The following is a 24144-nucleotide window of genomic DNA, read 5'->3' on the forward strand; positions in this document are numbered from 1 at the left end:
GTAATGGCTCTTAACTGTGTCATATTTGTAGTAGCTTGTCTACCATATCTTGATATCATTTATTGGTTGAAGATAGATGGTATTTAGATGTTCACGAAAATAATGATGGGACCCTTAAAGTTGGTTTCTGTTGTTGGATAGATCTTCGAGATATGATATAGTCGATTAAATGAAAGAAAAAAAAAAGTTTGTCAACTCAACACCTTTAATGCCTATATGGGAAACAATCCTTGCTCTAGTCAAAATCACGAAACTTTATTACAAGGAGTACAGAAAATATGATGAATAATATATGAAAACAAGATTGAGGATTCAAAATAGATAATCACTAATAAAATATAAAAGATAACTAATTATTCAGTTTAACCAATATGTAGTTTGGCGTGTGGTGTGGGTGATGATGGGTGATTTGAATCACGTCTCTAGTGAAAATTGAAAATTCGCCATAACTTGGTTAAAAGTTTAGAACATTCTAATGGATTGAGATTCATATGCCCTTATGGTAACTAACATTATAGAATAATTAAAAAATATACACTATAACTAACATCATGTGGCTGTAGTTTAGTGGTAAGAATTCCACGTTGTGGCCGTGGAGACCTGGGCTCGAATCCCAGCAGCCACAAATAATCTTTTGGTTACCTTTTATATTTGCTTATTTCTGGATTTTTAATTTTGATTATCATTTTTTATTATTTCTCAAAATGAGATTTTGATAATCTCGTCGACCCTTTATGATTGGTTCATCTGTCATCTTTCAGACTTTATTTGTCTACCCAAAACATATAAAGCCAGCTAACTTTGATTTTTCTTATGGATTCATGACACAGATTTATTTTTATCCGTTTATTAATTTCTTGCAGATTCAAAACAAATTTTTTTTGCTCCATTCTCTTTTATTGGTTCTAACTACCAGCTTGTGGAGTATATTTAGTGTGAATTTGGATTTTCCTTTGAAAACCTTTAAATTATAATTTGGACAAGAAGTTATTTTTAATAACTTTGGCCCAATCGGGATTTTTTTTTTACGAAAATCAAACGCACTATTTTTTATAGACCATAGTTTGTGGCTTATATCTTGAATATTTAGCTAGAAACATTCATGAGTCTTCTTTTAGCTGTGTTTACTTCTTTTTTTTACCACTATCACATGGATAGTCATTTACCTAAATTGAATATACCATTTTTTTTGTAATCATTATTTACGCAATTGTCAAAATTATTTGATTATACAAATATTTATTTGACAAATTATCTTTTAATTAACCATTTAAAGACATATAAGTAGACAATTATATAATTACATTAAAGTTAAATTCATTTCAAAATGTTTAAATTAACATAGAATGTAAGTACTATTATACTAAAAGAAGTTCAAGAGTAATATGGTGACGGATTGCTTAATTAACTTCAAGGCTTGAAGTTAGGGAGCACAAAGATCAGATAGTCATATGCCTAGAGCAAGTTACCTTAATCTAGAAGCAAGTAAATGCACTTCTGTTTTATCATATGGTAGAATTAGTTACGATCACTACTAGCCACTACATAATTAATATTCTCCCTTACATCGTGAAAGGAGTTTGTTCCCTCAATTTGTTAATACATTGAGCAAGATACTTGCTTGGTCTATATGAATAATTGAATATGCTCCTAATTCATTCTACTTCCACACCCATGAGTATAGCTAACCCTTCTCTTCTACCTCTTATTAATTATCCTTGTGCCTTGAATCGTAGGGACACCACACCCGGACAACTAGTTTTTATTATTTGGGTTGTTAATTATTGATGCTTGATACTAGTTAAAAGAAAATTAAATACATCATATCGAATGTTTGTAATTAAAAAAAATGAGCGTTAATTATTTTCTTTCTTCAATAAAATAGTTCTTTTTTTGCTTAATTGTATTTTTTATCTCCAATTTTTTAATTTTTAAAAATTTTTATCCCAACAAATTAATTTGACTTCAACTTTTAAGAAATCTACGAGTTTTACCCTCTATATTTATTCATTAATAAGCATAAAAGTTAGGAGTAAAATTAAAAAAAAAAGTTAAGGATAAAATTTGTAAAAAAAATAAAAAAAATTGGGTGTAAAATTTGCCAAAAATAATTTGAGAATAAAATAATATAATTATGTTAGGAATAAAATGAGGAAAGGTAAAATTCGCAAATTTATTAAAAGTTAAATGTAAAATCTGTAAAGTTAATTTGTTGGGGATAAAATTCATTAAAAATTAAAAAATTGTGAGTAAAATATGTAATTAAGTCTTTTTTTGGTTTCCTTACAGTAATATGCTTGGAAGTTGAGAGACTTTGATATTAGTGAGAAATTTGAATTTCTTCTAAAAAATTTAGTGCGAAGAAGTATTCATTTTTTTTTTGTCAAATGTTATAGGTCAGTTATTAGAAGAAGTATTCATTTTTTTTTATCAAATGTTATAGGTCAGTTATTAGCTTTGTTATCAAAGAAATTTAAATTTATGATCTCTCATTTCTTTTTTCTTATTTTAATTATCAAATCAATTTTATAATTTCTGAAGAACAATTCATTACTTCTAGGAGGGACTATGGATTATCCTGCATTTCTTTCCATGGTAGCTACCGGCCAAGAAAATATAAGAATAGCGCGCAGAAACCAGCCTTTCATTTACTTCAACACACTCGTCAGTGATGATACATTAATTTCTAGTAACATTAAAGAAACAAGCCCATTTTTTTTCATTCATTCACCAAATATTGTGAACAACATATAATGGGGAGAGAAACATCACGGGATCAACAAGGATTTCGCAAATTGAATTCACCCCATTAATCTAAGGAATACAGATTAAATAAACCACAAAGTAATAATTAAACTTGGAGAGAGATCGAATGCTTGTGCATGGCCATATTGATGAACCGATTTATTTGAAATGCTAACAATCATAACAATAATATGTATATACCAAATTGCATGCATGTGGCCATCAAGGCTTGGAAGATGTGATTGTGGTTGTTTTCGCAGGTGGAGTGTAACGGTAATAACTTGCAGGAATTGCGGGGTAATTAGGTCTTAAGTATGATGGCAACCTGTATTCTGGCCAATTGGTGATTGGGGGGAGAGGAGGATATTCCAGGCCAGGAATGTTCCCTAGGTCAGGAAATGTTGGTGCCAAAAGTTTTCTATTTGCCCCTTGGACCTCACCAATGTTGATGGAAAGTGACAAAACAATGAAGAAAGAAGCTAAGAAGAGAAAACGGAGAGAGGCCATTTTTTTATATGAGGGATGTTGTTGGAGCTATAAGAAATAAGAGTGAACAAGGATTGATTTATGGTGGTGGTGGTGTGGTGAGACAAGGGTCTCACACCCTTGGATTTTTATAGTCCACCTTGGTCCTTGGATTTTAAAAAGGAACAGTTGAATGTTTGACACTGAATGATGTTTTGTCAATGGAGTAGGAGTTATTTACATTGACACTTGTCATTTGGTTTTAAATGTTGTAATTTGTTGGTGAGCATTACTCTTTTTTATTTGATTAAAAAAAATTAAACTGGTAGTATGTCAGATCTATCTAGATGCAAAAACTGACCCACTTTATACCCTTTTTTGCAGTCATCTATCATTGCAGATAGCAATCTTTTTCTGCCATCCAAGATTGTAATTCTACACGAGGGCTGTTTATTTTGAAACTCGGTTGTCTTTGGTTTTTGATTCAATGCACTGCCTTGTACTCTATCCCTTTTTTATTAGTTGTTGAATTTTCGGAAATTTTTTATTTTTTTATTTATTATTTTAAAACTTTAAGATCACATTAATTATTCTTTTACTAGTTATATGGCCATTTGTCATCTAGTTTTTAAATAATTTCTACATGCATTTGTTGTATAATGAAAATAAAATTGGATAAAATAGAAAATCCTATAATCATTTTTTAGAATAAATTTTGTAACTGTATTTCTTAAATTTAATATAAAAGAAGGAACAAAGAAAATACATGACTTACATAAAAAGATTTTTCTTAGTAGTTAGCACCCAATTAATGTTATGTATAATATAATAGGATTAGGCTAAGGGATTAGTTTCTTTTTAATATACATGGATTTTTTAATAGGTATGGCAATGGGGTGGGGGCTGGATTTAGTTTTTTCGCCTCCCGCCTTCTACTCTCCAAGTCTTCCTCATCCTTTTGATTTTCTTTGGGGTCCAAAAATTGGACTCATTTCTACTCCTCTCTAGGATTGAGAATTCTCACTCCGTCCTTGATCTTATTATGTTTTTTTTATTCATAAAAAATGAAGAAAATATGATATTTTTTTAATTAGATTGAATCTATTATAAGATGTTAAATTGAAATTTCAAATAAAAATTATGTGATTTTATTTATTTTTGGATAACTTAAATAAATAGTGATCATGATACTTGAAGAATCTTTGGAAATCCTTAGAGACAGTGTTATTGTTGCTGGACTATATATATGAGTCTGTTAAGAGATAAGAGATGAATTTATTCTAATTATAATTGGGGTTAAAGTGAACATATCTAGAAATCCTTAGAGAATCAAATTGGGTTTAATTTTGAGGTGTTTTAATTTTGCTTATACAATGATAACTATGAATTGATTGTGTTTGACGGACCAATTGATGTCTCAATGCGAAATTGTTATGAAATTGATATGTTCTTGTGTTTGAGTGTAAATCCTAGAAATTGAAACTTTGCGTGAATTGATGAAATTAAGTAAGGAGGAATTAACCATAAAAGGGAGTAAAATGTTGATTTTGTATTTTCCCCTTTTCTTGCTTTTTAGGGTTTTTTTTATATAGTTTGAAATTAATATTATAATTGAAATTGACCGAAGATTCCTAATAGATTGTGTGTTGTATTCTTAGATAATATATGTGTGTGTTTTAAAAATATTTGAGATTAATTTATGTTGATAATATCATATTATGCATGTTAGTTTTGAAAATGTATTTTCAATGGTAACTTTAGTTACTATGTAAATATTCACTTATGATAAAAAAAAAATTATATAATTGAGTCCAATAGATTTTCTTTCTACTTTTTTTATATATATTTGAATTGTTTACTCTTATGCCTTATTTCATGTTAGTTATATGTGTGTGTGCGTGTGTATATATATATATATATATATATATATATATATATATATATATATATATATATATATATATATATATAGTAAAGTGTTCATATAATTATTTGGAGTTGGTGCATTGAAAGGTTACTTTGAAATTCATGATCGAGTATGATGTGTGCGAGTTTTATATATATAGATTTAGCTATATATTTATTTATATTAATATTTGATATAAATAATATTGTAGTGTTGTTATAGTATAATTCTGAAAATTATTCAAGTGTTGAAGTTTGAGAAATGAGAATATTATGGTTAGATTTGATGTACATGTGTATGTTGTACCTTATGAATATTGTTATGAAGATGTATAAATAAACATGAGGCATAATGACATATCATTTTGGGATTATGAAATTGTAATTGAGATTGAGTATAAGTGACAAGTTGAGCATGTGTTAATATGTGGGATACACGTGAACATGTGATGATGGATTATGACATTGTGAGATGTTAAATTATGAACATGAGATATGGTTGTGAATAAGTGTGTGTTCAATACTTGATGTGATATTACTTATATTGTGAGTTGTGAATTATATAATAACCCGAATGGTCTTTACCTTGAGAAAAGTGTTTATGTGTGAGGTGTTAAAAGGAAAGTGTAGGATTCTAAGTTAGGAACCTGGGTATTAAACTGTAGCGCAATGCGTGAGGTGTTAAAAGGAAAGTATAAGATTCCAAGTTAGGAAACTAAGGTGTTAAATTGTAGTGCAATGCGTAAGGTGTTAAAAGAAAAGCGTAGGGTTCCAATTTAGAAACCCGGGGTGTTAAATTGTAGTGCAATGTGTTAAACGTGTTTGAAAAAAAGTGTGAGGTCGTGGGTATTATATAATTCATGAGTAGTGTTTGCGTGCAAAAATTATTTTAGGGGTTGAACCTGAATCAGAAAGGTGAGGTCCTAACGAATTCTTTAGATTTTAGGCCTTGAGAGTAAATACACTCGATTTTAATGTTTCTTTAAGTCTATGTTGATCTCATATGGTTACAGCATTTTCGCAAAACAGAGTAACCCTGATTGGTCACCTTATGATTTTACTTAGTGAGAGTGACCTGATATACTTATTGTGTGGCGTGTCTTGTTATGTACTCCTAAGCGTCCTAGTATTGTTTTTTCACTGACATAGTACCACATTACATATAGACTTAAGTCTTAGTATAATTGTTGTATAACGTCTGTGAATTATTTATTATGAAATTGGTAAGTGTTGTTATGTCTTGAGTTGAGTGTATGATTCATGTGTAATATGATTGGTAATTGAAAAATGAATTTTAAATGATAAATTGGTGAAGTGGTGTGGATTGTATTAAGTTGAGTTATGTGATAAATATTTCTATAATGTATTTTGCTTATATTTTTGTTTATCCGTATTTTATTTAGAAATATGATAACTCACTCCCTTTTTTATGTTTGTGTTTGGATCATGTGATGATCTCAAACCTTGTGTTTGTGGGAGCAGATGACTAGGTGGATGACTTTAAAAAATCTCGTGCTAGAGAACGCTGGGACACAATGCTCTGATAGGATATGACATTGAGGCATGCGTTTCTGTTTCAATTGCATGATATTTTGAACATGTTATTTTACTTTATTTTATTTCACTGCTTAATTTGAGTTCTTTTGTAAACTTGAACGACCTTATTTTGAGTCGAAGAATTTTTTAACAAGTTTTATTTAGTAATAGTGAAGCAAATATGACCCTTTTATCCACATGAATTTATTTACGTGATTTGAATAAAATTAATTTAATTAATTTTCCTATTTTTATATGTTTTTTTATTTATATGTATGTCAGGGTAGAGAGTGTCACAACCAGCATACCCCTATTCCTGAACTCGATTTTCTCAATCGGGGAAAACCAAAACTTGACCCCAATCCTGATTAACTCGATTTTTTTCCATCAAAGTCGAGATGAGTACAGATTGGTCCTTGTGGGGATAGCTAAACTTGTCATGCCTATTTATTAATGCACATCACATATTTTTTTAGAAGAGTAATAAGTTAGCAAATTATAATTATAGTTAATCTTAAAATACATTCAGGTGTAGTTTGCTAACATATTTCTTGTAAAATAAATAAGTAGATGTACATTAGTAAATGCTTGTGAGATCTATTAATGCATATTCACCTTTTTTTTTTTTAAAAGAGTGTGTTAACAAACTATAATTATGATTGATCTTAAAATATACTTACGTAATTTTTTATAAAGTTATCATATTTTTATACCACATCATATTCAATATTTATATCTTTTTCCTAGATTGAAATCACTTGTCTCACCAATTTTGTCTTATATATATTCCTTTAATCAAAACATGACACATCAATTAAAAGTTACGTATAGGATCATCACAAACACCATTGATTTCACAATTCACACAATAAACCACGTGCTTTGTGTGAATTGTAAAATCAGTTGTGATCCTATGTAACTTTTAATTGTTGTCACATATTTCGATTGAAGGGACAATGACACAATTGGTTAAAGAGTTGATTTCAGTGGTAGACATAACAATCAAAATTGAACTCGTGGGTATCTATTTGAGATTGTTTTAACTTTGATGGAAAAAAATGGTTTGATTGGAGTCAGTATGTCACTCCTTACGTGCTGCTATATATATATTTATGATTAAAATTATTATTAATATAATTATACATTTATATAAGATTAATTTTATTATATAATATATAATTATTAATTATATAATTATTTTCATATTTTATTTTTATAATTATTAAAAATATAGAATAAGTATTTAATAGTTAAATAAAAATATTATAATTATATTAGTAATTGAATAATATAGTTAAAAATTATACATTTAAGTATAAATATATTTAATTCCCAAATATTTTTATGCTATTTATTATTTATTAATTTTTATATATATTATTTGAATTAAAATGTAATTGATAACTTAATCTATCATTTATTTAAAATATAAAAAATTAAATAAATATCAGTTAGTTTTTTCATAAATTTTCTTGAATCCGATAAAATCTAACAAAACTAAAATTAAGCTTTGTTTTTTTTTTTTTTTTAATCTTCATATTTTATATACCCGAACCCAAATTCGTGTCACCTTTTGGGGGATGGAAATGGAAGAGTCAAATCCATCATTGTCATGCCTGCCTGGTGGTGGCAATCGGCTAAGGCATTTCCGTCCCATATTTTTAGGTAAGGTTTTATGTATATTAAGCGGTAAATTTCGTGCAAGGCAAAAATAAGGAACGCAATTAAAGTTGGCATATCTTGTCATTCATGTTAGATGTAGTAATAATAGGCTAACCCCAACTCATATATATGACACTCTTATATTCACGAGAATGGTCGTCTATATTTATGTTAGTCTTTAAGCCATTATTATTCATTTGGTCCCCTAATCTGTTAGGTAGGTAGCATTGAGTGAATTATAGTGAGGCTAACTAAAAATACGGCCTAATATTGAATGTATATTTGCATTATTAGTGTTTACGAGTGCACTTTGAGCGAAAAAATATGTGAAGGCTGAGTCTTAAAGTAAGATTTAAGAAAGAAAAAAAAACACTTATTTAGTAAACTAATAATGTTTTTCAATTTGTCAAAGAAATTAAAATTTTATTCTATACTAATTATTTTAAGAACATGGTATAGTAAATAAGAAAGAGTATTATTTTTTATTTTAAAATTTTAGGGAAAACTGAAATAAATCAAATCGAATTACAAATTATTGAAAAAGTGTTAGAGAATGCTGGCCACGAAAAAAAGAAGCATGCAAAAGGAACTTTAATAGATAGAAGGTCCACTTTTTAGAATTTACCTTATTATAAATTAAAATGGAAAAATAATTTCTATATATAGAACTAAAATAATAGAGGCAACAGCTAAAAACATAATAAAAGAGTTCATATTTAAGACAGTTTAGTGACCAGGATATAATAATGACGTATGATAATAAGTATTATATCTTATTGTAAACAAATTGTTTTGTGCAATAAGATTATTCTATACATATATATATATATATATATATAATAAAGTTTATATGATAATTATTTTCTTAAATATGATATATTGATAAAAATATCAATTATTTAAAAGATGTTACAACAATATTATAACTTATTATAAAATATTCAATATTAATTGATCTTTTAGTTAACTTTTATAATTTAGAAAATGAAAAAATTTATAAAATTCAAGATGAAATACTAAATAATCTTTTATATAAATTTTACAGATAAAAAATAAATGATATATTAAGACTTAAAAATATTACAATATTATGATAAAATATTATCACACAAATATATATATATATATATATATATATATATATATATATATATATATATAGTGATGACAATTGGGTGGGACATGGTGGTTGCTGGCAGAGACCAAGACGACTTTTGATAATTTTTAGTTATTTTGATTTATTCTATAATTGTGTTTTGTTATTTGTTTTATATTTGGACTGAACATTGGTACTTTAAAATAAGCCCAAGCGACCCAATGTATTTATATATACATGGCTAATGCTTTTCACACCCTTTATATTCTTCACACCCAACTTTTTTTGGTTTTTTTTATTTCCAAAATATTTTTCTTCCCTCTCACTCTCACATCCCTCTACCTTTCCCCCCTATCTTATGGAAATTATTTCTGTAATATATATAGAAACTTCTAATTCATTACAAATCTAGTTTTCGTAATGTAATTTTGTTATATCCATTATGGAAATTATTTTTCAAAATTTAAATTTTTGCATTACGAAAACTAGTTTCCATAGGATTTTGTTATACCCAATGTCGTTGAAAGGCCTTTTTCTAGTAGTGAATATATAAATTTACCATATAAAAACTAATTTCCATAGTATAAAAATTCACATTTTTTAATGTGTAGAAAAAAATACATTATGGAAACTATTTTTCATACTGTAAATATCCGTAATTCATTCTTTTTATAACACCCTGATTGCAAATAAAACAAAAGCAAATGTCTAGAAAGTACAGGAACAAAAAATAATTTGTAGGCACAAAAAATATAAACTAGTAGGAATTAAGAAGACATTTTAACTCTATTTTTTTTTCTGGCTCCTTATACAAATATTTTGTAGGAAAATTAATTGTAAAACTAGCATTTCCCGTAACATTTTACAACTTTCCCCGACATGTTTAAAACTATTGTCTCAACTCTCAATTATTTAATTAGTGCCGAACACAATATGCGGCTAAAATGAATGAATGATGTTACTTAGACGTATGAAGCTAGAGCTTTAGATGCCACAAAGATGAGGAAGAACTAGAGATAAAGGTACTGAGAGGCTGATAAAGGTGAAAGTGAAACTTCTAGCTACACGGCCAAGTAGTTGGGGAAATGGAGATTCAATAAACACTTACAAAGGCAGAAGTACTATATTGAGTAGTGACGGCTATGGTAGGACTAGGACCAGAAAATTAGCAAAGGACAGCTTTGGGGAGCTGCTAGGGGCGTATGTATGATACAGATGGAGGGATCATTAAAGCCATGATCATGTGATGGAACTGAGATGGGTCATTATTGAATAAATTGTAAAAAAGAAGAATTTGGAAATGTGTTCCAAACAAAGTGAGTACTAGTCCTTTGATACCCCTTGCTTGTTGGCTTTCAAGAACATGAAAAATATAAAACAGTCAAGATAAGATATGTGTTGAAAAGCTGTTTTAATTGTGGTAACTCCTAACCCACTTAAGCCTAGAGCATAAGGAGATTTGTTGAAAATTTTACATCAGATTATTAATATTGTCAAAATAAAGTATTTAAGTATAAGACAATTTTTTTTATTTTAAAATTTATTTTTTAAGATTAAGTTAGACCTAAACACTGAGCAAGGCCTTCTTATCATCTTAAAAGTTAGATAGAATTGATTTTCATAAAATTAAATTGCTAAATGTCACTGCTAGCACATTTGTCCAAATTAATTTTAGTGATAGATTTTGAGTGTCCCGTGGCCTGCGATGAAAAACCAAACACTCACATTATGTTGAAATGTAAGAGTCGAAAGAATTGATTTTGTTGTTGGTTTAACCAAGTGTAAGCTCATTGCTGCTTTAGAATTAATGCAACTTCATTAAAAAAATTCCCTTTACTGCCAATAGCTTTTCACACTATAGTATCGTACTATTGTTATATTGCCTAGTGACTTTTCATATGAACTATATGACAACTCCTCTAACTGTATTTCAATTTCAACATGTCGGAAGAATTGAATTAAAAAAGGGGCCAAATCAACACCCTGATTTAACTACTGATCGGTTTAATTTATGTATATCGTGTAGATTGTAAGAAAAAATTATGTAACTGTATTAGCTCGTTAAATATACTTATGTTATTTAATTTCCTTAACGATTTTTTTCCTGCTTTTTACTTTTGAGTTGGGGTAAGTGTTTAGAGAAATGGCAGTGGAACTGCTGAAATATTGCACATGATGAAATACCATATTCGATGATTAGAATCAAAATTGCTCGTTTTGAATATCAATATTACTTCTTTTCTTTACTAATTAGTTAAAAATTTGCCACGCAACTTTTCTTTAGTGAACTAATTATTAAGCTGAGACCTCAACACCATTAGTAGTTGAGCCAAGGCAAAGTTGAGAACCCGAAGGCTCAAACATATGAACTAGATGTATATAAGAGTTCAACAGGAGAAAGAAGACATCATAATCATAATTGTAACTAAATGTGTAACTCAACATCCATATATATATAAATAGACCATAATATAAAAAAAGGTACAAGCAATATTAGCGCCAAACTCTTGAATACAAGAAGATAAAAAAACACTAAACAAGAAAGATACAATCATAACCTAACATAGTTCTCTCACATAGAGTAATGAAATGCTGCAATGTCAATTGCATGCAATTTATGCTAATTAAGCACATAATAATAATGCAACTAGTGAACATGGTTCAAGGGATAGAGGTTGAAGGTGGTGGGGAGAAGAAAGGGAAGGAGGGGATATTGGTTGGGATTGAGGGCATTTTGGGGAATGAAGAGGCTGGCAATGGAGGGAGATTGAGGGAAGGGAGTGTTGGGAAAATGGAAGGAAGTGATGGAAGAGTTGGCATAGTGGGCAAAGGGGGAACATTGCCCTGAGGCAGTGTAGGGTTTGAAGGCAAAGGTGGCAGTGTTGTTGGGTTAGGCAAAGTGGGAGTGCCAGGCAAATTTGGCGTTGTGGTTGTTTGCAAGAGGTGACGAGATGATGCTAGGCTCAAACTCATGCTTGAGAAGGTCACAAGAAGAAGGAAAGCAGTGATGAAGGGTTTGCTTGAGGCCATGGTTGATGGGTTGCAACTTGCAAGAATTGAGAAGGCTTTCGTTTTTTAGGGAGAAACTTTGCTTTGGGAATGTATGAGAAGAGAAGGTTAAGTGCTTGGTCTTATATAGAGCAAGAGAGGTTTGAAAGGGGCTATAATTTGGAGAACCACTACTAGAGCTTTTTGCAATGTTTAGTTAGTTTGGAAGGTGCTATGGATTGTTTGGAGAACCACTAGAGCTTTTGCAATCTTTAGTTAGTTCAACGTCCTTTGTTTGAAAATAAGTACTTTATGTGGCAAGAGTTCTATTGGTTGGCTATTATAGTTCCATAACATCGAAGACTTGAAGTGTAGCTAGGGTGACGACCAACTCTTGCTGTTTTGTATGTTACAAAGTAGAATGAGATAAAATGATTGTGCTTATTTATTTATTTATTTCAGGATTTGGAAGCTTGGAAGAGTTGGAGTTGGAAACGAGGGAATATCTGTGCGTTGGTTATCTGATTCATTTCACCTCTCTGTTGCCGATAATATGTCTTCCTTTAATGCACTGTTTATTAAAGAAAGTTAAATTTGTATATTTTTTAGTATTTTAATTCATAACAATGCCTTGGTTATTTTTGTCCAACAGTAATGTTTAGCAATAAAATGAAGCATTAATGTGTAGATAAAATTATTGAAGCATTATTCTTATTTGTATATTAATTGGCAGAGTTATTATATGTTATGTACATCTATGCATCTTTAAACATAGGCCATATTAAGACGATGCTTTTGATAAATAAAAGAAGAAAAAAAAATGTAAATTAAATTAAAATTATCTTATAAGTTAAAATTAACTTTTAGAGAACTTAAATATCTTTTTAAATAAATATTTAAGTTTTTTTTTTTGAAAGGCAAAATGAGACTTATATGTTAATAATAGGTGTCACGAAGTGTTATTTTCAAAAAGAATACATCAACATAGAAACACAAAAAATAGAACGGAAAACAAAAATACAATCAACCTAAAATAACAAATGTTTACAAACATCAATTAACCAAGGAACAAGTCAACATCCCATGACCCATATAGAGAAGCTACGACCAAGACAAATGTTGAATCTGTCACAAAATCAACTGTGCATTTGCTAACTTTTCATGAAAAATAATACAGTTCCTGTTAAACCAAAGACTCCAACAAACCACAGACCAGATGAGATAGTGAGCTCTATGCATCCTCTTATCCCTAAAAAAATAAACCATGTTGCATGAAATGAAATATTGGAACCTTTCAATGTTGCACAAAAGATACCCCACCAATGATAGATCTAACACCAAATCCAAAAATGAGAAGGTGCACCCCAAAAACAAGTGTTGTGAATCCTCCTTATCAACCCCGCAAAAAACACACCCACCATCCTCCACCATAATCCCCCTCCTTACTAGAGCTACACGAGTAGGTAGCTTGTCTAGGATCAGCCTTCAAGAAAAAGTCAAGACCTTGGACGAAACATCACACTTCCAAAACGATCGGAAGGAGAAATTCACTACAGTAGGGTAATTTCTCCAAGCCGACCTAGACCAAGCTTGACACTCCCCAAGCCGATCCAAGTGGCCATACCTATGAGCACGCAAACCACTCCACATAGCATCCTTCTCCACTAGAAATATCCACCGCCACTTAGCTAGCAAACTAGCATTGAAAGATGTTAAGTTCTTCACCCCTAACCCCCCATCCACCTTATTCTTGCACACTAAATCTCAATCCACTCAGCATATCTTATCTAAGTTTGACACACCGAACTACACAAAATGTTTTTGAATGCTCACTAGCATGACTATAATGCACTAGGGAGACCTATAAAAAGAGAACAAATAAATAAAGAGGAAGACTCGATAACACAGAGTTTATCAAGGAAATCCTCCATGCTAAAAAAAGATACCATCCCTTCCAATTGCTAAGCTGCCTCCAAAAAGAAGAAACGATAGGTTCCCACATTAAAACCCTCATGTCTAGATATTCTCAAGTAAAAAGGAAAATTAAATGTGCATATTCCAAACACTAGAGATTGGCCTTTTACAGAAAATTAAATGAAAGAGACCGTTTTGTGATTTCTTCTTGTTAGATTATCTTTTCTTGATTAAACAAAATCTTATGTTATAGGAAGGTAAAGTATAAATGGACTAAGTTATTTATGGACTATTATTTATATTTGACTTGTTAAATGTTGAATCAATTTTTTTTGTTTGATTCAATAAACAAACTTAAGTTTAAACTTCATTTAAGACAACTAAGTTTAAATCTTACAAATTTAACAATAAAAACTTGTGAATAACTCATTTATGTTTATGAGAAAAGATTAAGTTACTCATAACTTTAAGAAGTTACTCACATCCCAAACTTTCATTTTTTAATGCAATGGTTATAATAAATAATTAAAGTTAATTATTAGATTTTTTTAAAAAAATAAATATATATTTAAAACGAAAACATGGTAAAAAAAAATTATGCTTACATCTGTTTATATTTGTATTGCAATTAATGTGAATATATAAATAATTTAAAATTGAATAAAAAAATAATTTAAATTGTAGTGGAAAAAAATTATTACTTCATCTTAAAAAAATTATTACATGAGCAAGTCTCCAATTATTAATCCACATGTCACTATCCAATTTTTCCGTCACGTGTCATCATTTGCTGTAAGTCCGACCCACTCTTTTGTTGTTTCTCCTTCTCATATCCATATGAAAAGCTTCTGTTGCCACTTTTTCGAACGCATTTCACACACACGACACAACTTTATTATTACTTTTATGTTATTGTCATTTCCAAGTGAGTTTTGGTTATTTTATAAATTTAATTGTTTTTAAAGAAACTTCTCTTTTCTATTTCTCTTTATTTAACTTTCTTTTGCATGTTTTTTCTCTTTGCATTTTTATTTTTTAGTAAAAAATATTAAGTTACTGACAGGTCATGTTGAGACTGTTACATATTCTTATTCTTATTACACTCATTAATTTTCTTATTACATAGTAGAAAATATTAATTAAATATAAAATATTCGAATATCTTGAAAATTTATATATAAAAAATATTGGCATAACAGTGTCATTCTGGTATTCTTCGAGACATAACTATAAGTTTCTAGATTAAGACCATCGTATAACTAAGTCACCAGACACCGGTTATGCTTGTTCTTCAAGGCCCAAATTGCCGTTTTGGTCGGTTTTTGTTTAGAGATATTTTCACAACAAAAAATTGTAAACATCCAATTAATAATTATCTTTTCTTTCTATTTTTCTTTTCTTATATCATCAATCAAATTAATTATTTATCTTTTTCTCTCAAGTTATAGATAATTTAAAGTTGTAAAAAAAAAAACATTTTTCTTTCGTTTAAATGTAAAGGATAGTTTACAACTTGGATCCTTTTATTGATTTTCTAGAACTTAATTAACATAACCTTTTCAAGGCCCAAATTTTATGGTTTTAATATGTTTTTATCCTTAAGAAATTTACAAATTTTATATTTGATCTCTAATATTTTTTTTATTTCATCCTTGTTATTACGTTAACTTTATTAAGTGATACCTGAAATATTTTTAGATTTTTTTGTCCCTGGAATTTTTTCACATCTATATGTTTTCCCTGTGATCACATCTCAAGCTAATAGGTCCAATGTCACGGTAGGAACCAAATATTAAATAATTTTTTTTTCAGAGATCAAAGGATAAAAAAAATATTTTAAGGACCAAATGTAAAATTCATAAATTTTTCAGGAAAAAAAATATATGCTGCACTAAAAACAATGTATTTTTGCCAAATTTTATTGACTAGTCTAATAAAAAAACATCCTATTTAGGATCGATTCAGTGTCAAACTTAATTTGCAAAATTATATTCTTAATTAATGACGTTTTACAAAAATATATTTTGCTTAATCCAATCATTACATTTAAAGTTACGATAAAGTGAACTAAGTTTTTAAAACTTCCTATCTTATCAGATTTTAATGACAATGCATATAATTATTGTTCTTTTTTTTTGTTTTGACAGCATAAATATTGTTCTATACATCATATATCTCCCATTCTCTGTTCTCGTTCTTGTTTTGTTATGAAGAAATTATTTGATGAAATAAAATACACTACAATTTTTGTTTAATTTGTTCACGCCACTAATATAGCTCATTGCAACTTACAAAGTATTACAATGTTAAACATTCGCGATATTAATTGTGTATTTTGTGGAAAAGAGAGAAATAAAGAAAGATTAGTCATATACTATTGCAACGGGTCTCCAGGTACATGAAGTAATGCAGAGGTGCAACAGGAATACACACGTACTCAAATGCGAAGAAGAAATACAACATTGAAAAGAAAAAGAGAAAGAAAACATCACCAACAGAAAATAAACATGCAGCATGTAAGTAGCATAATCCATGTGTATATAGTGTTATCTATATCACTTATTAAACATGTAACGAGATCGAGGAAGGCATGCAATGAGAATTGAACCGAAATGCAGATCGAGTACGTAGAGATTAGTGCATAAATTATGTATCAAACTCCAAGTGAAGCCTTAAGGGATAGTAGTACTGGTGCTTGAAGATGGTGGACATAAGATGGGTAAGAATGTGAATATGGATCCATTGCATAGTACATTTGGGATTGTTAAAGGTGGCAAGGTGGGGGGTGTAGAGAAATCTGGTAGCCCTGGAATATTCTGCAAGAGATGGCGTGCTGCAAATGCTGTGTCCATGCTTGAGAAGGAAAAAATAGCGATGAACAAAGCCAAAATGATGCAACTCTGAGAGGCCATGTCTGCTTCAGTTAATTGAAACTTTGATTTCAGTTAGATGCAGTAGTAGTGTAGATATCCTGAGGAATTAAGTGTGCATATTCCAAACACTAGCAGTGGCTGGCCTTTTATAGACAATGACAACTGAGTGGTCCTTTTGCCACTATTTCTTCTTATGTGTGGAAGGACCTTTCGTTAGTTACGAGTGATAGATCTAGTTCAGTTTGATTGAGCAAGATGTCTAAATTATATTTGTCTTTGATTTTTATGAATAAAAAAAGGTCCATTCATTAATTAAAAAGCATAATTTTGGCACAGGTTTGGTTATTAGTTATTACCAACAGTGTCAAAAGTAGGACATCAACTTGTCTCTCTCTATTGAACAATTCGACGAAGTTATTAGATATTATTATTTTCTACTACGTACGTGTTTGGCAATCCAACATTGCCCGTGGCGGCTGGCAATTAAGCCACAAGCCACACCCCACACTAAGTTTTGTTTTCATTCCTTAAATCTGAGATTTGTTATCTTGATTTGGTACAATCTGATTTGTTTCATTTGTTATCTTGATTAATTATTAAAGATTATGATAAAGGTGTGTTATCTTGATTTGTTACAATCTGATTTGTTATCTTGATTTAGTAAAATCTAATTTGTATTATGGCTAGTAATTTTGTTATGTTCATGTTCTATTAAGAATAATGAGATAATATTTAGAGAAATGTTAGGCATTATGAGACTTTTTCTTATGTGAAATACTGAAGTGAAAGTTGATTTATTTTAGACAATATGTGAAAGAAAATGTTAGAAGAGAAGTTGAAGAATGAGATGCAGAACATGACACAACAACATGCATAGGTCATCATTAGCGACTATAACTGCAAGTACGAGTACCACCTATGCCACCAGTTCCACCACTTTCGATTTAGTTCTGCTTTCCAGCTGCATGGATGTCGTTTCCTGCTTTCAATATATAAGTGATATATATACACAATTATATGCTATTTTTTTTTCAATCTTCCATATATTTTCTTTGCACTTCTGCAGTTTTATCTTGATTTCTGTTTTCAGCACTTAATAATTTTTTTATTTATTTTGTTCCTCATAAATTATTTCATTTTATTTTTAGTCGATCCTAACGTTAATTTTAATAGTTATATAATGGCGTGACAAGCATAAATTGCGTATGAATTTTTTCTGTTTAAGTTGCCGGTGATGTTTAACCGCTACAAATTTTTTGACAGTCTTGGACCGCTAGAAATGTTTATTTTTATAACATTTCTAGTGGTTTCAAAAAATTTAGTGTGTTTGAAATTTTTTTATTTTATAACATTTCTAACAAATTTGGTCTGCCAGAAAAGGTGCAGTACTTAAAAGTTGTTATAAACTTAACAAAAAAAGTTGAGAAATTTATTTGTCATGTGATTACTTAATAGTTAAAATTAATATTAAAAATTAAAAACAAAATAAAATAATTCATGAATGACTAAAAAAAGTATAAAAAACAATTATAAAGGACTGAAAATGAAAAAAAAAATAAGGATAAAAAATATATATTTTACCCTTTGTTTTAGGAAAAACACATTTTTTAATGAACGATTATCGAGATTATACCTTGGCCTAAAATTTTCTCCATAAGTTTTATGTTTGCTTTCTTTGTAGATTTAACTGTTATTTATTTGTTGAATGTACGAGCATCAAATCTTTGGCGCAAGCTATGTACGTGACTTTGGGTGACTTAGTGTAGGGTGGCCTAATTTTCAGCCACCACGGGCAATGTTGGATTGCCAAACACGTAATAGACAACAATAATACTTCCTTATATATTAAAGGGGTCCTTCCATAATTTAGCACGTGAGGAGTTATTTCTTGATTTAGTTGGGTTATTAATAACTTGATTATTAAAAACAACACTGGTAAGAAATCTTATTGAAATTAAGAAATATAAGTATGTCCGTCATTCACACCAAAATAAATGAATTTTTTAAAAAAAAAACCTGATAGTGGAGGAAGACCTCCTCTCTATATATATTAAAAAAGTGATCTGACATGTTAAATTTAAATACAAGTAAATTTAATTAATTTTATCACATTTAATATTTTCATTTTTAAGATATTCTTCCTTTAATTCTAATTATATTTCAATGACTTATTTTTATTTATAATAACAAGTTTTAAGGAAAATTATTTAAAAAATAATCTTATTTTTTTACTTAAGATTATGAAAATTAAATGATACAAAGTAATTTTTTTAATTAGTATAAAATGAATTATTTTTGTTTATATGTGAGTTTAGAAAGAATATCTAATAACTAATAACCAAACCTGGTCGAGTCCTACTTTTGACACTTGGTAAAAATAACTAATAACCAAACCTGTGCCAAAATTATGCTTTTTAATCAACGAAGAAACTTTTTTTTATCCGAAATAAGAGATGTAATAACTTAATTATCTTGATTAATTAACCGAACTAGACCCCACTGTGTAATTAATGAAGGTCCGTCCACATAGAAGAAGAAATATTGGCAAAAGGGTCTCACTCATGAGTCGTCATTGTCTATAAAAGGCCAGCCACTCGTAATCGGAATATGCACACTTAATTCCTCTACAGAAAATTGAAATTGAAGTTACAATTGAAGCAGGCATGGCCTCTCACTCCTCTCACAGTTGCATCATTTTGGTTTTGTTCATTGCTATTTCATTCTCAAGCATGGACACTGCATTTTTCCCTCTATATCTGCATTCCCAACAACTCCGCCACAGCCATTCTTCCTAATACCCCACCAATTAATATTCCAAATCTCCCATTTCCATCTTTTTTCACCACCTTCAAGCACCAGTACTACTATTATATAGAGAGGAATGCACTTTTCTGTTTTACTCGAGTAATTTTTTGCTTAATAAAAACTAAATACAAATTGTAAAAACATATGCTATATATCTCGACATATTAAAATAAGTCCACTATTCTAGAAACGAAGGGTGTGTGGAAGCTTTGGCCTGAAAGCAGGTTGCGTTGGACGCAATTCCTATGCAAACACACCCTACGTTTCTGCTATCCAATTATATATACTTTGCTTGGACTTATTAAATTTAGAACTAGAAATCGCCGCATACAGAACCGAAATTCTGAAAATGCAAAAATTCTAATAGTAGAATACATTTGAGGAAAAAATAAACGAGCCTTCTGAGCAAATATAGTTATCACATCCCAACTACAGGGAAAATGTAGACAAATCAATAAAACAAGCAAATAAAGGAAAACCATTCTTTCAAAATTCATTAAGCTTCCCCTCTTATCCTGTTCATGACTATTTATATTGTAGAGAACTCCTTATGTCTGAAATGGTGAAAGAAAGTGTAACTTATGCTGATCAGATTTACAATTCAGATAAATAAAAGAACTCTAAATAGAATGTCTATTAGCACCTGGCAAGATGCTTTATCAAGATCCAGAACCACCAGTAGAAGTTTTGCAGTGCAGAATACTTCTAAAGGCAATAGATGCAGAGTAGAGGAGGATCGTCTACCTACAATTTGAAAATGTGAGATTTGCTAGTAGAAACTCAACAATTCACAAGTATATGAAAATACCAAATGCCATATTGGGCTTGGGCACATTCCAGTTAGTTAGAACTTTAATAATGCCGAGTCAGGTAGACAAACCATACTAAAACATGTTTCTCTTTTTAAATCATGAGTGACATTAAACTACATGAGTAGTTAACACTTGATGATGTTTTTAAGCCTGGATCAAACACACTACAAACTTAAAACTCCAGGGTGAACTGAACTTATGCAATGCAACATAACACAGGGTGAACTCAACTTAAACTCCAGATAAATGTTTCTTGAGCTTCTTTCAACATATTTCATTCTCGCAACATTTGAACATGTAAAACTAAAATAAGCAACTGACAAGGATGGATTCTATGGTACGAGTGGTAACATATCCATCTGAAAATAATGTTCACTACAAAACTAGAGAGCAAAGCCACACAACACGCAGAAGTAAACAATAGCACTAAAACCAAAACAAACAAAAAATCAACAGTTAAAATGCATTAAAGAAATGTTTTCTATACATAATTGCTAAAAAATGGTCAGGGCACCAACAGATAATACCTATGTTTATGCATCTGGATTGTCATACATACAGTCTGGAGTTTAAGGACTAACCGAAAGTCCAAAGCAAGCTCTCCCATGCTTTATTAATCAGCTTGTGAGACATGATCAAAACATCCATCGGCAATATATATTCCTTCCTCAATTATACAACCACAATCTACACAGAACGAAGTAATCCTCCTCAAATAGTTCAAAACCAAAGTAAGGAGATTATTGCCGCAAATTATTATATAATTTAACAGTGACAAGAATTCACTATAGCTCAGCATCATTTTGTGCATCGAGTACAAACATAAAAGTAACAACATCTAAATTCTACAACAACCAGGAAAGAAAAAAAAAAAAAAAAGCATCTACAAGACTAATGACCCTTAACCTTATCATCTGCCACAACATTGAGAATGGGCAAGCTACTGAGGAACTCGTCAAGGCCTTCAAAAAAACCAATCCCTTCAATATTATCCTCAGCATGTCCAGCAGCATTCCCTTCGCGGTCGCGCACTCCACGGGAAGGCTCCTCCACCTCATTGCTGAACTCCACATTCAAATCCAACTTCCCCAAGTTCCCAGCACCCCGCCTCCTCGAACCACCCAACGCAGCCTTCTTACTAGACTCCCCCCTCGCACCAGCCGGCACAGCAGAGGCAACATTAGCATCTGCACTAGCACCAGTAGCAGCATCACCAGAACCCAAATTCTCATTTCCTACAGGAGCACCCCTCCTAGGTCTCTTCACAGTTTCCCTCCTACCATCACCAGAATTTTTCTTCCCTCTAGTCCTCTTCCTCCCCCTATTCTTCCCACCCCTCCAGTCCCCGTCACCGGAATCGTCGTCGCTTGGGTCCGACAACTCGATAAACGCCGCCGCAGCCTCGTCGTCATAGTAAGCCCAATTCCTCTGAGGCCTCCTATAGGACGACCCCTTCAAGGGACAAGGAAACAAAGGCGAAAACGGGTTCCAATTCGAGGCATGCCCATTCACATCCTTTGAATTCCCAGAAAACCCTAATGGGAAAAACCCCCAACTACAATAAGAACCGTCTTTCCCACTCAACGGTGGCGGCGACCGTATCACCACCGCATGAAACCCCCTCCGACAACTCTGGCACCGTAAGGTACACTCTTCATAAACCTTCGGATATTCATACAGAACATAACAATAAGGACACGAGGTCCAGAAACTCGTTCCCGTGTCAGTTTCCACGGTCCGAGTCGACTCGGCACGGTTCGGGGTGGGATTAGGATTTAACTTGGCCGAATTATCCCTGGATCTAGGGTTCCGCCTCGGCGTGGGTTGAGGCTGCGGGGGAAGAGAATAATGTTGCGGCGCCGGAGCGGTGAGCAAGCGGAGCTCGCTGTCGTACATGGCTTTCTTGGCGGGAATGGAGAGCACGGACCAGGCATCGTTGACGAGGGAAAAGGCGTGGCTGGCGAAGGCGAACATGTTGCGGTGAGGGTCAAGGAGGAGCGCGAGGCGGCGATACTGGGCGGCGATGTGGTCCATGTTGGTGGTGTAGCGGAGGATTTGGAGGATCCCGTACCAATCGCGGTGGTGGTCGTTGATCCGCGACTCGCCGGCGAGGAGCGTGTCGATCACCGTCAGGAGGTGCTCCGAGGCCTCGTAGGTCGGGTCCGACTCACGCGCGCGGATCGCGAAGGAGCGCGCGCCGTGCAGGTCACGCGCGCTCAGGAGCTTGTTGGCGGTGTAGAGCCACCGCTCCGCCTCCGGTCGGTTCCCACCGCCGCCGACCATAGTGGTTGCAGGTCTTCGAAACGAAACGGGTGTTGGTAGTTAGTTAGGGATTGACGTTGTGGGGAGCGATGGCAGTTTCGTCATATGAATAATCTCTCGGGAGAGTGCCGCTGACATGGTTGTAGTAATTGAAATCACATTTCATGCTCTTTCACGTTTGTGCTGAGACAAGGCTAATGTTTTTTATTTATTTAATTATTTACTCTTTTCCCTTCACTCAATGATAGTTTAGGATGCTCGCTCCACTCTTCCATTTCTCTAGCTACTGTATCTCTGTGTCTGGATTTTTGGCCTGTAAGTGAGTGCCAAACAGGATCAGGAACACATACTCTATATATTCTCTCTCCTCATAAAATTTATTGAAAATATAAAATTTGATGGATCATGTTTCATATTTAAATTATTCTCTCATCAAATTTTATAATTTTTAATAACTAATTAAAAAAATATATTAAAGAGTATATCTCTAACATTTATCTTACATAAAAACATTAACAGCTAAATAGGTCTCTCACTAGAATTACTTTTCAAACTTATAATAATTCACACATATTATTTAACTAATTGAGTTAGGGTCTTTAATTTCTTCATATTTTGTTTCTTATCTATTTGTTTTATAAGAAGATTCCTAAAAAAAAAAACTTGTTATCACAGTTAAGAATTAATAAAATTACCCTGATTTATGAAACCTAAAAGTTGGTGCTTATGAATTCACGCTTACGGAATTAATTATTTAAGGAATCATCTCCATTAGAATCATAAAAGAAAATATAGATTTAAAGGAAAATACTTGGGAAACATGTCAAGATTATGGACTTACGCTGCGGAGTAAACAGGGTATTCAACACCCATTTAGGGCCTGCAGTCCACATAACTTTGAAACGGGCTCAAATATGCCAAAACCGACAAAACTAATTTTACGAATTATAACTCGGTGAAGGAAATTCCTATATATGCATTCCCACTAATTACTAAGTACACTACCCTTTCATATTTTCCCCCCAACTACCCTTTAATTGGCTGAAGTTGCAAATGAGTAAGTGTACAGAAATTGATTCCA

At 31.4% G+C, this 24144-nt stretch overlaps 3 protein-coding genes and 1 non-coding gene across 12 annotated transcripts; 1 reads left to right on the forward strand and 3 right to left on the reverse strand.

Moving 5' to 3' along the window:
- Nucleotides 1–553: 553 nt before the first annotated feature.
- TRNAH-GUG (transfer RNA histidin (anticodon GUG)) lies at nucleotides 554–625 on the forward strand. Its single transcript has one exon. It is a non-coding gene; the product is annotated as a tRNA-His (tRNA).
- A 2000-nt stretch (nucleotides 626–2625) lies between these two features.
- On the reverse strand, nucleotides 2626–3328 carry LOC100500539 (uncharacterized). The gene has a single exon (NM_001248871.2). The coding sequence runs from the start codon at nucleotides 3250–3252 to the stop codon at nucleotides 2968–2970; it is 285 nt and encodes a 94-aa protein (NP_001235800.1). The 5' UTR covers nucleotides 3253–3328; the 3' UTR covers nucleotides 2626–2967.
- Nucleotides 3329–11963: 8635 nt separating this feature from the next.
- LOC100811341 (ESX-1 secretion-associated protein EspE) lies at nucleotides 11964–12529 on the reverse strand. The gene has a single exon (XM_006583707.4). It carries the CDS (start codon nucleotides 12437–12439, stop codon nucleotides 12071–12073), a length of 369 nt encoding a protein of 122 aa, XP_006583770.1. The 5' UTR covers nucleotides 12440–12529; the 3' UTR covers nucleotides 11964–12070.
- Nucleotides 12530–20365: 7836 nt separating this feature from the next.
- On the reverse strand, nucleotides 20366–23478 carry LOC100811866 (uncharacterized). 9 transcript variants are annotated; one of them, XR_005892341.1, is made up of 3 exons: nucleotides 21708–23478; nucleotides 20633–20733; nucleotides 20366–20418 (listed from the first exon to the last, which is right to left on the reverse strand). XR_005892341.1 is itself a non-coding variant. In XM_006583708.3 (2 exons), exons 1-2 carry the CDS (start codon nucleotides 23082–23084, stop codon nucleotides 20695–20697), a joined length of 1416 nt encoding a protein of 471 aa, XP_006583771.1. In that variant the 5' UTR covers nucleotides 23085–23478; the 3' UTR covers nucleotides 20366–20694. The 9 variants fall into 9 exon arrangements, 1 of the variants encoding a protein (XP_006583771.1); XR_415249.3 differs by having other exon boundaries at nucleotides 20366–20543; XR_415251.3 differs by adding an exon at nucleotides 21383–21488 and having other exon boundaries at nucleotides 20366–20733.
- Nucleotides 23479–24144: the final 666 nt, after the last annotated feature.

The sequence above is a fragment of the Glycine max genome, chromosome 7, assembly GCF_000004515.6.
Source record: "Glycine max cultivar Williams 82 chromosome 7, Glycine_max_v4.0, whole genome shotgun sequence".
In the NCBI taxonomy this organism is placed as follows: Eukaryota; Viridiplantae; Streptophyta; class Magnoliopsida; order Fabales; family Fabaceae; genus Glycine; species Glycine max.

Excerpts from the sequence above, each read along its gene's own strand:
- LOC100811341 (XM_006583707.4), bottom strand. The coding sequence starts at position 12,439 with ATGGCCTCAAGCAAACCCTTCATCACTGCTTTCCTTCTTCTTGTGACC.
- LOC100811866 (XM_006583708.3), bottom strand. The coding sequence starts at position 23,084 with ATGGTCGGCGGCGGTGGGAACCGACCGGAGGCGGAGCGGTGGCTCTAC. Across the intron at positions 20,734-21,707 it reads ATGTTGTGGCAGATGATAAG|GTAGACGATCCTCCTCTACT; the intron begins GTTAAGGGTCAT and ends TTCAAATTGTAG.
- LOC100500539 (NM_001248871.2), bottom strand. The coding sequence starts at position 3,252 with ATGGCCTCTCTCCGTTTTCTCTTCTTAGCTTCTTTCTTCATTGTTTTG.